The following is a 16,773-nucleotide window of genomic DNA, read 5'->3' as shown; positions in this document are numbered from 1 at the left end:
CATCACTGCACACAACTGTTAATTAGTATTCAATATTACAAGTATGAAATATTATATTTTTTTATAATCTTTGTATTTTTGTTTAAACTGATTCTGTACAAGAACCAAGGTCAATATTTGTGAATTTAACTAAAAATTTAATAATTATCTTTATGTTTAATTTTCTTAAATTAATAGAATGTCACAAAAAAATTCAAAATTAATTAAACTGTACTAAGTAAAATTTTAACTAAGTTATAAGGAAAGTTTTCCATAAAGCAGCAATATCGTTATATAATTAGAATTATATAAAACAATTATAATTTGATAATTTGACATTTAATGTATATATAATTTAGAAACTGCTCAAAAGTGCTTTTAGTATTTGTCTTAATAAATTATGTAAGTCTTAAGTAAATTTTTGTCATTAATTTTTACTGTTATAAGTTTACATTTCTGTGATAACTAATAGATTTAGTGATATTGCTTTTAAAAAATAACACTACTAAATTATCACTTTAATCAAGGATTTGTAAAGTAGTAAAACAGGCAAATTTAGATGATTGTTATTCCATCTTTTCAATTAATTGTCGAACATTTTCTTTATGAAACTCAATCTTTAAATCAATAAATAAATTTTGGTAATGTTTAACAATGTATTTTTTATTCAACTCTCTTTATAAAATTAGGAATATTTTTAAAATTGATGTTACAACTTACATCAAAACAATTGTTGAAGTATTGGCAATCCAATATTTGTAATGGGCAGTAGTAATTTTTTCCTTTACTTGAAGAAATTTCAAATTAAATATAAATGACTAGTGGAAATTTAAAACATCCAGATTCTTATTTACCGAATTAAAAATCATTAATTCCACTTTTTAAAAAAAGTATCTTAAATTCAAACCATTTACAGTTTCACAAATCTGTGTTCCAAGTCATATATTCCAACAGAAGTTTTCGCATTTTCATCATAGTCAGCCCATTCCTAGTAATAAGATAAAGAAATAAATATATTATATATTTAATTTATATATATTTTTTTAACAATTAACATTCTAATTATACATCAGAAAATGTTAGCTGTCTATGTACAAGCAACTCCGTATATTGAACATCACCCTACACTATAAGTTGGGGCCATATTCTGGTCATCGTCTCAGGTCTCTTGTCTCTCACAAGCTGGTTACTGATTGGCTAATCATTCAGATTAGCCAATCAGCAATCGGCTTGTGAGAGATGAGAGGCCAGAGACGGTGACCAGAATACAGCCTTTGGTCTTTAACATCGTTTTATTGACGTTAAACACCAACTTCCTTAAAAAAATTGCTCTTATACTTGAATACAATTAAAGTTTTTTTTTGGTTCCAATAACTGTCTGTGGTATACATTTTAGAAAGTTAAAGTAATGCTAAAATTCGATGCATCGATTGCTTAGTGATGCTAAAGGTCAATCAAGTTGCAGCCTGCAAACTATGCATGAGAATTAAGGGTCTGGCACAATTGTTTTTGATCAATCAACTAAACTAAGCAAATTGATTGTCAAATATGATAATAACAGTAACTTCTACGAAATTATTTGGTAACTTTTAATTATTATTTTACTAGGAATCTTTACTAACTGAGAAATCATCAGAAATTGGGGAAGGTTATTGAGAAATTACTAGAAATTTATTATAAAATGTAAATTTTTGTTGTAATTACAAATTTATGTATTCAGTATGATTATATATTTTATTCTTTATAAAACAGTAAGATAAGCAAAAAAACAAAATTTTGGTTCCATTTTCAACTGTCATAAAACTACAAGTACAGTCTAACTTGGTTATAACGTCATCGGATGTAACGACAACCCTTATGTAACATCAAATTTTTATCGGTCCCACAACTTTACTATACTAGATAATGTTAAAAATCCCGCTTGTAACGACACAAAACCCTGTTTTAATGTCATATTTGAAGCACTCCCAAATTTACAAATGTTATTTCACAAAGAAAATACTACGTGTTTAGACCTAGGGTCAGAGTCCACTTTCTAGAACGACTGTGAGTAGTACTCTCCCCACCTGACTTTAGTGGGGTGAGGTTTGCTACTTTTAATGACGTGACGATCGGTTATTATGTACTCATTTTTAAATTACTTTATGCTAAATTGTTAAATATTCTATTATTTTTAATATAACATTACATTAAATAGTTTATAAAGAATTAATTGAATTATTTTTAATTGGCATACATTACTTTAACTTTTTGTTGCCTTTTGATTCGATATTATTCTCAAAACCGGAAGTTCCGCCATTATTGAAACTTATGACAAATAGAAATCTCTTATAAAAGGAAATTTTTGAAATTTTTAATTACATTGATGTAAACTTTGACATAATAATGTAAATAAAGTTGATTTAAACATGTAGTTTGCATTTTTATACATATAATAATAAATTTATTATGATAATAATAGACTTTGCAGATAACGACACTCGGTTATAACGTGAAAAAATTGCCGGTCCCATGGATGACATTATAAACAAGTTAAACTGTATACTTTCTGGAATATATGAGAAGTATGCAGGAAAGCTTACTTCCCCTGGTGTGATGTATTAATATATACCAAGAGTTCAGTGGGAGCCAAAATGTAGGTTTTGCAAAATGCATGGGAGCTACAGTTCTGTACTGTCACGGCGGATAGTATGGTAAGGCGCGCGAGTTTATTATATAATATAAATATAATATAAAACAAATATTGAATTTTTTAATAAACATATTTTCACAAAATTATAAAAATAAAATTGTAAAAATAACAATAAAAAACAGAAATTAACACTTTCAGCAAGAGCTGCATGTAACTCGAAAAGAGCCGCATTTGCCCATGTCTGATATATAGCATACCATGCAGTCTACTACCTGGTACATAGGACACTGTTGATTTTGCTCTATAACTTTTAATAATTTTATTTTTACTGTTAGCAACAGGAAAGAAGCAATAAGTTATAATTGGTCATGTATAATATAGGCATACAATGCATATATTTCTTTCTATAAAACAAACCCTTTGAGTAAATTTTTCTGATCAAATAAATATGATTTAAATGCAATTTGTAAAAATTAGAAAGCAATCAAAAATTTATTTATGTTGATTGATTCTCAGATATTTGCAAATACATATTCAAAAGAAATTTTAACTGTAACTAAAGCAATTCTAAAAAGAAAGAAATGTAATTGAATATGATTAATTTTTGTAATCAATTGCATAGATAAAAAGAAATAAAAATTCCACATACTCTTGTGAAAGTTAAAACAACAGAATTATGCAAGACTGTTGGTGAAGACATAATTATAAAGGGTTTTAGGAAATATTATCAACAAGTTGGACAGAACAGAGGATGGTGTACTGTTCAAGGAAGCTGAAGACTATTATGGCGACGAAATAGGAAATGGGAATGACTTCAAAAGTGATGAAATATTGTTTCAATGACTTTCAAAGTTTTTATTTTTGCAGCCAATTGTTAATTTTTGTATGCAAATAAAATTGATAACAAAAGGTCAACTTATATTTGGATTAATATTTTTCGAAAAGGAAGGATTCCAAAATTGGAAGTCAACTTACATTTGGAGTTAACCTATATTTTGGCCAATATGGTATAAAGTCAGGGCTGGCCAAACCTTGTCAAGACAAGAGCCATATCAGAAATATAAAAGCTGCATTATCTATTGAAGCTGTATTTCACATTAATTATATATATTGTATATAGTTGTAACTTATACTGGAGCTGCACTAAGGGTATAGAAGATCCATATGTGGCTTGCAAGTCTCTATATGGGTATATATATTTTTAACATTTTTGTGCACTTTGAGAATATATATTTATGTTGAAATGCTAGTACTGGTTAATTTTACAAATTTTTCACATTTTTAGAACATAATCTATGTTTTTCTTTTGGCTGAGACAATGAAAAAATAAAATTGGTTTGGATTAGTGAGAGGGAACTGTATTTGTTTCTACAATGCAATAAAATATATTATTGCATTAATAAATTTCAATTCTATTATTTCTCTCTCTGTTCTTCTGAAGATACATCTATAAGCTAAGAAATATCAAGTTTGTAATTTTGAAAACTGCTCTATTACAATTTAATTAAATGAATACTGATTTTTTCCAATGACATTTAATTTCAAAGTTCTTTTATGAAAATCAAAAGTTATCATCATATTTTTAAAGTGAATTTGTATTATTAATCTTTGACTTACCTTTTGTTCTAAATTAATATCTGTAAACTTTGTTCCACTTTCAAGTCCTTCTGCTTTGAAACCACCCTGTAATAATAACAAGTTAAAAGTTAATATATATTAAAAAATTATGATTATAATTTATATTTTTAGCTTGATCATATATATTATATGCTGATAATGTTTTAAAATAATTCAGTTATATTTTTGTAACAAAATGAACAGAAAATCTGAGAAAACCCGATAATTAAAATCATAATAAATTTATACAAACAAATATATTATTTTATGCTTTTAATAATTAATACAAAAAGTTATAATAGCTTTGAAATTTGGAAGAATTATCGCTAGTTTTCTAAATATAAAAACTGTTATTTTAACAATTATTATTGTTAATCTGAGAATCAAAAATATTTATAACTAGCAGATAGGCCCAGCGTTGCTTGGGCAAAAGTAACAATAGTGAAGATTAAGATTATTACGTTATAGTCAACCTTACCCGTTTTCACAGAATGCAAAATTGGGTTCCCATTTCCAGACTAATTAGAGAATTTTTAGGTGGATCTAAAAATATTTCAATTTCCCGCAAAAACGAATTCCGCATCTGCGTCTTGCACGTCGCTTAACACTTCCATTGTTGATGGAAGTGTTAAGACTTAATCCTGTCCCTCTCCCGTGGGGAGGAATTTTGAAAAATCCCTTCTTAGTGTGCGTTCTCGTGACGTACCCTAACTGTGTATCAAATTTTAACTTTCAACTCCTAACCATTTGGGCTCTGCACTGATGATGATTGTTACTATTATTATTATTATCAACTCGTCTTGATTATATATATAGATTGGAAATCTTAACTGTAATCGTAAAACAAATGCAATTAATGAACACATTTTTTTGATCATCAACTGATTTTTAATGTTTTCTTGTAATTTTTTAAAACTGAAAATGAAAAAAGCTACTGTTTTTACTTGGATAACATTTATTTCCTTCAATTTTAAAAAATTCTTGTATAGAGAAAACAGTATCATAAATTTAAATTTACTTGTACTTTTAAGCTTCGACTATTTGACAAAAATATTATTGAAATTTAACCTTGTTATTCAATAATTTTGTTTGTCTAATGCAGAATTCTATAAACGAAAACTTCCATATCACCGGATATTCACTAGAAATTTTAATAATATAAAACATTGAATACCTGAACAAATAAACACCAACAAAACCCGATAATATATACCTGTTTATATCACATTATAAAACAATGAAAGATTGTTGTTTATATTATAAAATAAATTATAATCTTTTAGATTTGATTGATAGCATAAAGCAATGAAACACCTTGGTGATCTGCCAAAATGGGATGCCTTCCAAGAGGATCTTCTATGGAAAACTGATCCCTATTTAGGTGTTGCAACAAACCTATAACAAACTACCAGTGATTGGTGGTTTGTCTACTCAGCCATTGATGTGCCAATTTTTATAAATAATGCATAAAATGTATAAGCTAATTATAAAATATGATTTTGAGTGAGTCATTCAATCCAATATATTGTCTTTAGTAACTTTATTATATTAAATAGTATATCAATATATATTTATATAATAATAATGTTTTAAAAACTTACTCTAGGAGAAAAATCAAAAGGCTCCAGTCCACGACATTCAAACGTAATTACTGTTTGAAACGATTCGTCTGCCGAAGAATAAGCAGTCAAAGAATCTTTAATAATATCTATAAAAAATTTAAATTTAATTCACTTCAATAGTTTTAGTTTTCAGACAAAACTATGTATACTTTTTTAAAATAGAAATATATTCTTAAAATTCTTAAATTAGGATAGAGTACTGTAATATCTGCAAGCTTACATTAAATAAGAAAATACTTTCAATTTTCAGTGTTAAAAAGAGGAAAGAAAATGCAAATGATAAAAAAGTTACATATACTTTCATTCTTATCATTAATTGTTTTCTTTAAATAGTCAATTCAATTAGATACTATTAAACTATGTTATATAATATCTATATGAGTGATAGCCTGAGTAATAAGCTCACGTTATTTAACCTTTATAATCTTACAAATATCTTTTGAATACTTTTACAGAATTATCTTACAGTAAATTGTCTGAACCTATTATTTAAATCTGTTTCCTAAGAAACTGAATAATAGATTTTACAATATCTGATGAAGTCTTTTACACTAAACTCTTGCTGATCAAATCATTTCTTGAATAGAGGGGTGAAAGATTAAACAGTGTACAGTAGTGAATGATATGACTTATTCACTCTTTTGACTGGTTTTTTTTGGAAACAGGTAAGAAGTAAAATGAAGTATAACATGACAATTGATAAAAAAAATAATGTATTGTATTAATGTATAGACATTTTATTCCATAAATATATTAAAATTATACATTTTGATATCTAAGTATTTAAAAACTAAACATATTGAAGTCTTGCTAACTCATCTCCAAAGATACACTAAAAAGAATCTAAAATATAATATAATGGAGTTTAAAATATAAATAATTTAAATTCTAACTTGTTTTAGAATATTCAAAATTCAGGATTTTTATTTCAGCAATCAATTTTTACTCCAGCAAACATTAAAATCGCAAAACTAGTGTGCATTTTTAATTACATTTGTCAGCCAAATTCAGATACAGATATAGAAAAAGAACAGAATGAATGGCTACCTGATGAAATGTTGCATGTAAATTTGATTTAACATATTTTAAATTTAAAATTAAACGATTATTGGAACTAATCAATAGAGATAACAACTATAGTTTTGTTTTATTTTATTAGTTATTTCTTTATTTAATTTTGTGCATATTTTTATGTAGTTGTTAAATCTATAATTCTCATACAGTAGAGAGTCGTTAATCGGAATCAATTGGAGACTGGGGTTGTTCAGATTAGTGATTTGTTCCGATTACCGATTATGTACGAAAAAATATATTAACCTGTCCGATGTTCAAATTTTTCTCCGTTGCGTGTCGCTTTGTGTTGAATTTTCGTCGATTTCAAGCCTAACGAAAATTTTTATAATAATAATCGAGGCTATTGTATCGTTAAAAATTATTTCTTCATTTTGTACAAACAAAATAAATATATTGAAGAATATAAAAACATGAAAATTATACTTTAGAAGTAAATCTAGTATCAAAAACGTTCGATTCAGCACGACACAGTCCGACTGAAAATCGTTCCGATCACCGGTAATTCAGATTACCGGGGTTCCGATTAACGACTCTCTACTGTAATTGTTTAATTGTGAACTGAATTTGAGCATGAATTATTCATTTGGTTCTTTGTTCTTTATTTTAACATGAAGATTGTTAAACACAACCAAAAATATTTCTGTATTAAAATTGTCAAAAAATATATTATTTCTGTAATTTTAATGTTTGTTGAAATGAATTATCTATTATTGAAATATCCAGATTTTACAGACTGATTTTTGTTTATTAAAATAATTTATTCACCTGAAGATGAGTCAGAAAGAGTTATAAGTGTTTAGGTTATAAATATTTAAATATATCACTTGAATAAAGCATTATTTAATTTGTTTTTATAAAGAAGTCATACCAACAGAATTTTCCCTTCCACAGAGTTTACATTTACTGACCAAATTAGCTTCTCCTCTGCTTCCTTTCATGGGTATTTTTTCCTATTAAAATATTTATATGTAAATAAAACTCAAAAATATGTGCGTACATAATTAGAATAAAATTATTAACTTATAATTTAAGAAAACATGTTCTTCAATTACTGTACAATTTTTATCAAAGATTAACTTAAAAAAAAAAAAAATCTTTTTCCATACTTATGATAAATGAATCTACAGTAATTGGGCTGCAATTTTAAAAAATTGTAGACCTATAAATTTCCATTTGCATTTATCTGTCCATCTATCTCTCTTTCCCTAATATTACAGAGTTAGATAGATGAAAGTCAAGGCCAAATAAGGAAAGCTTAGGGGAAGGAGGCCTCGATTAACTATACACGAACTTCTTCTGGTTTGGACCGGAAGTTATGTTATTTCAATTCAAAATTTTTTTCCTGAATGGAGTTAGATGACTCCATTGTTAACAGGAAAAGTATGATGTACAAGGGCAAGACACAACGAAAATTGAGAGCATTGTGACAAAAAATTTCAGCCCAGTATTGTGATAAAGTCACAATAAATTATTGTTTGTTCAATTTTATTTATAGAATTTTATAGAATTTAAATTAAAACTTTCAGTACAGTATAAAATACCTACAACATGCATAGAAAGAATTGCTTTCATGGAAAAACTGCTGTTAAAATGCAGTACATATTTTAAGCATACTATGCACAGTTTTGCTATCCTTCATGTTTAAGTGATTTAAATTAATTGAATCCATTTATTTATTCTCAACTATACTGATAACAATAACCAACTCATAACATTAAGATAGATAAATAAGGTTTACGACAAGCAGAATATTAATTTTATTGACTCTAACATTAAAATAGAATATTAAAACAATTAAAAAATAAAATACTTTCCAAATTTATTAATTTTAATTCATCCATTCATAACTGAAGAAGCAAATGTTAGCAGCATCTATTGTATCATGAGCCAAATACTGTTAAAATGATTAACATTTAATGTTTCAGGCAATGATAAGGATTTTGCAATACGAGTTGAATTTTCACGAAATTTACCTGAATATAATGATAACAATAACTGAAATGCTGATTATAATAAGCAGATTCTATAGTATATCTAAATTAATTGACGAACTACTTAAGGAAAACTATTGTAATAATAAAATCTTATTATTGTATAAATATAACAATCAATCCTAGATTTTAATTATAAGACATTTAGATATTAAATTTTTCAGGATATATTTTATTACATGAATTACCATATTAAGATTTTAATATATCAAACAGCTAATTGGGCTGCAATTTGAAAAAGTTGTAGACCTATAAATTCCCATTGCTGTCCATCCATCTGTCCTTCCTCGATCTCGAGAACAGAGTTGCATAGATGAAAGCCGAGACCATATAAGGAAAGATTATATATGAACTATAACTATATATGAACTTCCGGTAAAAACAGGAAGGCATGTTATTTCAATTCAAAAAATTCTCCGAAAAGTAGTTAGATAGATGACCAGCACAATTCTATATTGGGGTAAGACACTACTAATTTGAGGTGAAAAGAATATATTTTAAATTAAATAAATTTAAAAAATATACAATTAAAAACCAAATTATTGATAAAATTTTATATTAATAATTTCTAAATATAAGCCAAACACTATCGATTTTTTCAGCTGTAATTAAATAACTAGAAATTAATTATTACCTTTTAGAAACTAAAGACATTACAAAGAAATTAACTTTTAAATCTCATAACAATTTTCTGTTTGGAATGACAAACTTTTGAAAATTTCAAGTGTTGCGCTGTTTTAGGAAAAATTATCCGACGATGGTCTTGAAAATGCCGAGAATGTTTGTTTTAACATATATCTGGTGCAGTTTAAAGGTTGGTGAGATATATTTTTTGAAATATCAAGCGGTAAAAAATTTTTAACTGCTTTGCTTTACAAAGTTTTGCTTTGAATAATCATCTTCAGGTTTAAATTAAATATTTCTAAGGTTATGAAAATATCACTCTAAATTGTTACTTTAGAATTTTTGTTTCTTTGTGAGTTTCTCTATCCAAATCTTTTTTCTCATGGTATGAATAGAAATAGGTGACCCGTTTAAAATTTTTATGAGACATTTAAATACGTTAAAGGCCAGAATTGTTTCCTCGGAATTATTAACTAACTTAATAATTAAACCTCCTTTACCATTCTGCTTTAACTGGAGTCAACAACAACACATGAGAAATGAAGGACTAAGCTCTTTGAAACTTTATATATCCATCTTCAGAGTCCATATTGCACTGTTTGAATTCCCATTTGAATGTTCTTTCTTGTTTGGAACATATTTTCAGAGTTTAAATCAATCATGTGCCTGCTCATTCTAAAGGCCAGTTCACAGTCCATTTGATAATGGTCTAAGCTGGAACCACACAGTACATAAAGACACTGAAAGCACCTTAGAATCGCTGTTCAAAAACCTGATGAAAACTTATTAATCAGGCTGAAAACATTAGTTTTATTAAAAATTCATTTCTGGAAAAATACATAAGGTGTTTTCAGTGTCATTATATCATAGTTCATTCCCATTAGACATTACGGGTGCACTGAAGGTTGTAGAACAACATTACAGTATAGTTGACAATTCATAATCATTGAGTTGAGCAGATACTTGATTAAATATGAGAAAAAAAAAAAAAAAAAACACATATCTAATTCTATAATGTGTATAGTATTTATTCAAGGTTAGCTGCTATTTATCCTTTGCTGAATCAAGAACAATATCTATCATAAGATCAATATGACAAAATCATTTGAATTAAGAATTAAATATATAATAAATCTATCTATTATTCTACACTAAACAAATATTTTTATCCATATAAAAACTTTTAAATTTTTATTTGTTTTCAACCTTTTTACTCTAATTGCAACTCTGTTATATAAAATTGCATGATTTTTTTACTGCAATTATCATCCATGGCTGAAATATTCACCATTTTATATTTGTACAAGATGAGACAATTGTAAAATTTGGGGTACGTGGATCAATTCCGAAAAGGAGGAACGCAGGAGTTTCATCAAGAGCCGAGTGATGAGTGTTGTTATGAGCGAAACATGCGGACGGGATTAAATCATCCCACTCGACGTTGTCCTTCTCGCCGGATTTGGATATCATTTCGATGAGTGATTTATTTGCCCGCTCACACATCCCGTTTGCACAAGGCCTATAGGAAGTTGTGATATTTCTCCTTATGCCTAACCAATTGCAAATATCAGTAAATAGTGTAGATAAAAAATTAGTTCCTCTATCGGACATGACAATCTCAGGGACCCCGTATCTACAAATGACCTGATCAAAAATAATATTGCTAATGGACCACGCCGTTTGATCTCTCAACGGGTAGGCCTCAATGAATCGAGTGCACACGTCAACAATGACTAAGATAAAACGATTTCCTTTTTTCGAGGCTTTAATTGGGCCAACAATATCTATGGCAATTTTTTGAAATGGAATGCTCGACCCTTCATTACTCTGGAGAGGGGCTTTACCTTTATGAATGTTATGCCTCTGGCAATTATGACATTCTCTTATAACTTCTTCCACTACCTGCTTAACATTTTTGATGAAGTAACTCCTTTCAATAACCTTTAATGTCTTCATTACCCCCCAATGCCCCGTGAGCTGATCCTCGTGGATCGCTCGAACAAGTTTCTTGGCTAAGCTATCGCCTACACATACTCTATTAACGCAACTATTCCTGGCTTTCCAATAAAAACTCTTGTATAAGCAGTCATTCACCAGGGTATACCCATGAAGGTTATTTCCTGAACTGCCTCCTCTCAAAAGGGTCCCTTTTTATGGGGCCGAATATGCTGTCACTATCTTGCGAGTCACTAATTTCTCCCCTCGTTGGGGTTTTAATTGTGTTAGAATCAATTTCAACCCAGTTTACCCCATCAATACTCCATGAAAGGAAATCTGCGACCTTGTTATCAGCACCCCTTACATGGCTCACTTCAATATCATAGTCAGCTAACTCCATCACCCACGGCGTAAGACGGCGACTACCATTGATGAGAGTCCTCAAAAAACTCAGGGGCTTATGGTCGGACAAGATTATAGTCTTTCTACCTAATATGAGATGTTTAAAATGTCTTAGTGATAACAAAATCGCCAGACATTCCTTCTCTATAGTTGAATAGTTGCATTCAGCTCCCTTAAACTTCCTACTGTAAAACCCGATCGGAACTAATCCACCCTCAACCTTTTGTTCCAAGACTGCAGCAGCAGCTTGATCCGAGGCATCGGTGTGGAGAAAGAAATCCTTATTGAAATCAGGATGCGCTAATAGAGGGGGGTTGGATATTGCTTGTTTAAGTGCCTCCCAACTCTCTTGACAACTTGCGCTCCAGTGAAATCTCCTTCCCTTCTTAGTTAAATCCGTCAGAGGGGATGCTATTTCAGAAAAGGATGGAACGAAAGCACGAAAGAAACCAACCATTCCCAAATAGCTACGCACCTCCTTGATGTTAGTGGGAGGTCTAATATTTTTTATCGCGCTCACATTTTCAGGATCCGGTATAATACCTTCAGAGTCAATAACATGCCCTAAATATATAATCTTCTTTGCCAAGAGTTGGCACTTACTCGGGTTTAGCCGTAATCCCTCATCTTTCAGTGTCATGATTACCCCTTCAAGCAAGTTCAAATGGTCGTCAAGGTTCCTTGAAAACAAAACGATGTCATCCTGAAACACGTGGCAACTGTTCCCAATGTATCTAGCCAAAACCTTTGTCATCATATATTGGAAAAACTGCCCACTATTTTTACTGCCTTGGGGCATTCTTCTTAACTGATATTTCCCCCATGGCGTCGAGAAGGCAAAAACATGCCTTACTTCCGGGTCGAGAGGGACTTGGAAATAACCAGCCTTCAGATCGAGAACAGAGAAATAACGATTTCCTTCGAGCTGGGCCAGTATGTCGTCAATCCACGCCATGGGGAAAATTTGCGGTTCAGTTATTTCGTTTATCTTACGTAAGTCCAGCGTGAACCTAATCTCGCCAGACTCCTTGGGCACCACAGGTACGGGGGAGTTCCAATTTGACACACTTTCCTCGCAAATGCCCGCTTCAACAAGCTCATTCACTTTGCGCTTGAGCGCCGGGAGATAACTATAAGGGATACGGTACTGTCTGGTATTGAGAGGCTGGTCAGATGTAAGTCTCACCCTGTGTACATAGTTGCGAGAGCCCGAGATATCTGTGATAGTCCTAGCAACCACCGTGGGGTATTTCCGTAGCACATTTAAAACTTTTTCCCTCACATCACCCTCAAGATGGTCCAATTTCCAAGTAGTCTCGTCACTGTTTACCCCTTCGTTTATGTTTATATTAAAATCACAATTTATGGCTAATGTTCTAGAACTAACCACGGGTCGCAATTGCGTCAGCAAGTTCGGTCGAAGACCAATGATATCTACACCTATGATTAATTCGTAAGTCGCCCTCTCAGGAAATTTCACCCTGGGGATTTCTAACTCATGCATGTCGTCATCTATCGCAACAACCATCGACTCATGGCTACATATAATAGTTCCTGACATTCCGCTGATGAAGGATTCCCTTTCAATAATAGAGTTTTTATTCTGAGCCTTTACCCAGTCTACAAGCTCATCTCTCGCAACTGTCCTTTCGGCACCGGTGTCGATTAGTCCCTTCAGTTTCCGTCCCAATATCTCAATTGAGACAACGGGTAGTCCACGGTTTGTAAGGGTTACCTTACGGGTCAGAGTCATAGTTACACAACGGCCTTTTGCCTGACCTTCCAAACGGCCGCCTTTTAGTTTAAAGTCTCCCTTTTCTCACAAAACCTTGCCAGATGTCCGGGACTCCCACACACAAAGCATCTTCTTCCTTCTCTAGTTCCCCAGTTGTCTCCCCGAATCCGACTTTCCTTAACCAATTCGCACATCGATTTTAACGACTCGCTCAGCTGGCTGATCTGACGTTCAAGTTTATCCAGCCTCGAGTTCTCACCTGCACCGCTCGCCTCTTGATTTACACAAACTTCGCTAACCAGGGTTCTTTTACCGCAAGCGAGCTCTATCTCTTCCTCGGCCTCGGCTAACCCAATTGCCTCATCTAATGTTTTTGGGCGCGCTTGCATAACCGGCTTCTTTAATTCAGATAATAACCCTTTGATAAAACTCTCCTTCACCACGATTTCTCTGAGCAACTCTAGGTTGGGGTTCCGGGTCACGGCCCTCGAGAATAAAGACTTCACGCGGATCCCATATTCGCAGACCCTTTCTTCGCGCTTTTGAGCTACCTTTAGTACTAAATTAAAGTAGTCCTGCTCCCTTTCTTTACGGCTAAAACATTTGATCAGGGATTCCTTTAGGTCGGAATAATCTTCCACGCCCTGTTCTTTCAGATCGAAAAAAACTGAAAGTGGCTCACCTTTCAACCTTGCTTGAATTACAGTGATCTTAACAGAGTCCTCCCAATTCGCCAGGTTGGCCACGTTCTCCACGGTCTTAAAGAACCTACTAATGTCGAGGACATCAGTAGATACATTAGAAAATGTGGGGATCATCCCCATAAACCCCGTGACAATAGGTACACTTCCAATCTCCGTCGTGGCAGCCATATTAGATCCGCTCGAGACTTGCTCCTCCATTACAATCACTAATACACGATACAATTACACACTATACAATTCCAAATTCTACTTTCAACTGTGACAAACAATACTTGTCCACGCGTGATGTGAACCTCAAAAAACGCAGTGCAAATCCTTTTACAAGATGTTCTTACCCACAATATTAAATCCTGTCGCGGACGCCATATGTATATCTGCTGAATGGCCGAAGCTCACAGAGTGGGGGGGGTAAGACCGATAAGGATTTTTCTCAAACAAAAATATGGTGATTATTAAATTTAATAACATACATACACATATTGAGGTTTACACGTTGTGACGGTACCGACAAATCCCTCCACTGGCTGGATGATTGGTTAACCGAATACAATTAATAATCTAAGTCTAATGCTAAGCCTAATACTAACTATTACAATTATGATTAAATGTATTTACAAAAGTTACATTGACGTCACATATGATGGTCGATTGCTGGTAATTCTCCCAACGAATGAAAGAAATAACTATAGATCGGTAATAATCGTCTTAAAAGAAGTTATATAATGTAACCGTCGTAGGTCCACACAATGTTTTCGTCCCGATGACGATGGATTGCTTTTTCTTGTCCTTCACAACTCAAACCTCGCTACATCAGACTTCCTGCTTCCTTACCTCCTTTTTCTTCTCATAGAGTCCCTTGAAGTTCTTCCTATGAAGAATAGTCCACCAGAAGGGAAACAAAAAAATGCCTTGAACATGGCGCTCCCGCAATTTATATATCGCGCCAATCAAGAAACAAAAGACGCGAGCCATACGTCACAAACATAGACCAATCACGATAAAACAACAACGGTAAAACCCGGCACGTGACAAACGGAACTAAGTATAGTACTACAAGTACGCGACTAGACGGTAAATTCCGATACGGAGTTTACCGAAGGAATAAACCAACCTAGTGTCATGACACTACACAATCAAGCATTTGCATTGAATGCCGAACAGATGATACCATCGCACAATTCTTCTTCGACCAATGGAAATATGGCAAGTTTTATAACAAACTGAACTTTCTGTTAGACTAAGAGTCACCAAACATTTTTCACAGCAGGCTAGATAACTGAAAGAATGACGAGCGTGAGCCACATAACCATTTTGTTCAATACAGCACACTGAATACACAAAAATTAAACAAAACCAAATTATTTATTTACCAATACACAAATGGGATCACTGCAGCAAGCATAATCACTTTCGTTAAAAACTTCACTGCAGGTACTTACACAAAAGCGCTCTAATATCCAAAGTCACCAAATTTTTTAGTTTGCTTATTTTCTTAAAAATTATATTGTCAGATGCAAAAATCAGATTGGACCATTTCCATAGTAAGTTTATCTACAAACTATGATATTTCCATATAAATAATTATATTTTACCTCATTTGTGGCACAGTGCAGCAGCAAGCCAGATGAACTGACCTCGTGGGCTGTAGTTTGGCAACCCGTGTTAGACCATTGCAAAGCCCGTTGCCAATCCAACAGTACTTACTGAAATGTGACCGTTAACATTAAAAAGGCTGTAACAGATGTAAATGGAACAAAACTTCATAGACTTAAAATAGCACTTTGTTTAACTCTCCTCATTCTTTCAGTTCTAAATTTTTTTCTATATCCCCTCAATTATTTTTCTTGTTTTTTTTTACTCTTCCTCACAAACCATTTCCAATAACAACATATTAATTAATGTTAGAGATGTTGACATATTGTTATAAATTTGGAAATGAACTGTGAGGAAGATAAAAATAAAAACAAGAAAAATAGCAAAAATTTGAAACTAAGAGAATTTAGAGCTAAATAAAATGCTGTTTTAGAATGAGTAGATACATATTTAGATTTAAACTCCAAAAATATGTTATAAACAAGAAAAGATATTTGAATGACAACAAACTACTTCCAACAACCTTTACTCTGCAGTTAAATTATTTTTTTAATCTTAACGTTTTTGGTAGCCTCTTCAGGATCGACAAAAAAACCATTATTTCAAAAAATGCTTTCAAAAAATTCTCTACAATTTAGAATGCTTTTAAACTTTCCGGCTGCGCAATCTCAGATCATTCTCTCACAGCTGTATACCGGCCGCTCTCCAAGCGGATGGGATTCGATACGATTCTTTAAAATTAATGCTTTGCTCTTTTTCATTGTACTTGCAAATACACCACGCCTCCGTATATTTAAGCTGCCTTATATTTGCCACTTCTGTATAATTTGAAAAAGAGCAAAGCATTAATTTTAAAGAATCG

The 16,773-nt window shown here is 31.7% G+C and overlaps 1 protein-coding gene across 1 annotated transcript in view; it reads right to left on the bottom strand.

The window, feature by feature from the left end:
- Positions 1-615: 615 nt before the first annotated feature.
- LOC136984590 (CXXC motif containing zinc binding protein) overlaps positions 616-16,773 on the bottom strand; it is a 32,066-nt gene continuing 15,908 nt past the window's right edge. The window contains exons 4-7 of the mRNA XM_067281646.1: positions 7,793-7,874; positions 5,830-5,936; positions 4,229-4,294; positions 616-967 (exon numbers count right to left, since the gene is read on the bottom strand). Coding sequence (XP_067137747.1) covers positions 890-967; positions 4,229-4,294; positions 5,830-5,936; positions 7,793-7,874 — 333 coding nt within the window. The 3' untranslated portion in view covers positions 616-889. The remainder of the gene's footprint in view (positions 968-4,228; positions 4,295-5,829; positions 5,937-7,792; positions 7,875-16,773) is intronic.

Source organism: Centruroides vittatus, unplaced genomic scaffold, assembly GCF_030686945.1.
Source record: "Centruroides vittatus isolate TY-2023 unplaced genomic scaffold, ASM3068694v2 contig_923, whole genome shotgun sequence".
Taxonomy (NCBI): Eukaryota; Metazoa; Arthropoda; class Arachnida; order Scorpiones; family Buthidae; genus Centruroides; species Centruroides vittatus.
This window is presented reverse-complemented; position numbering and strand designations above follow the sequence as displayed.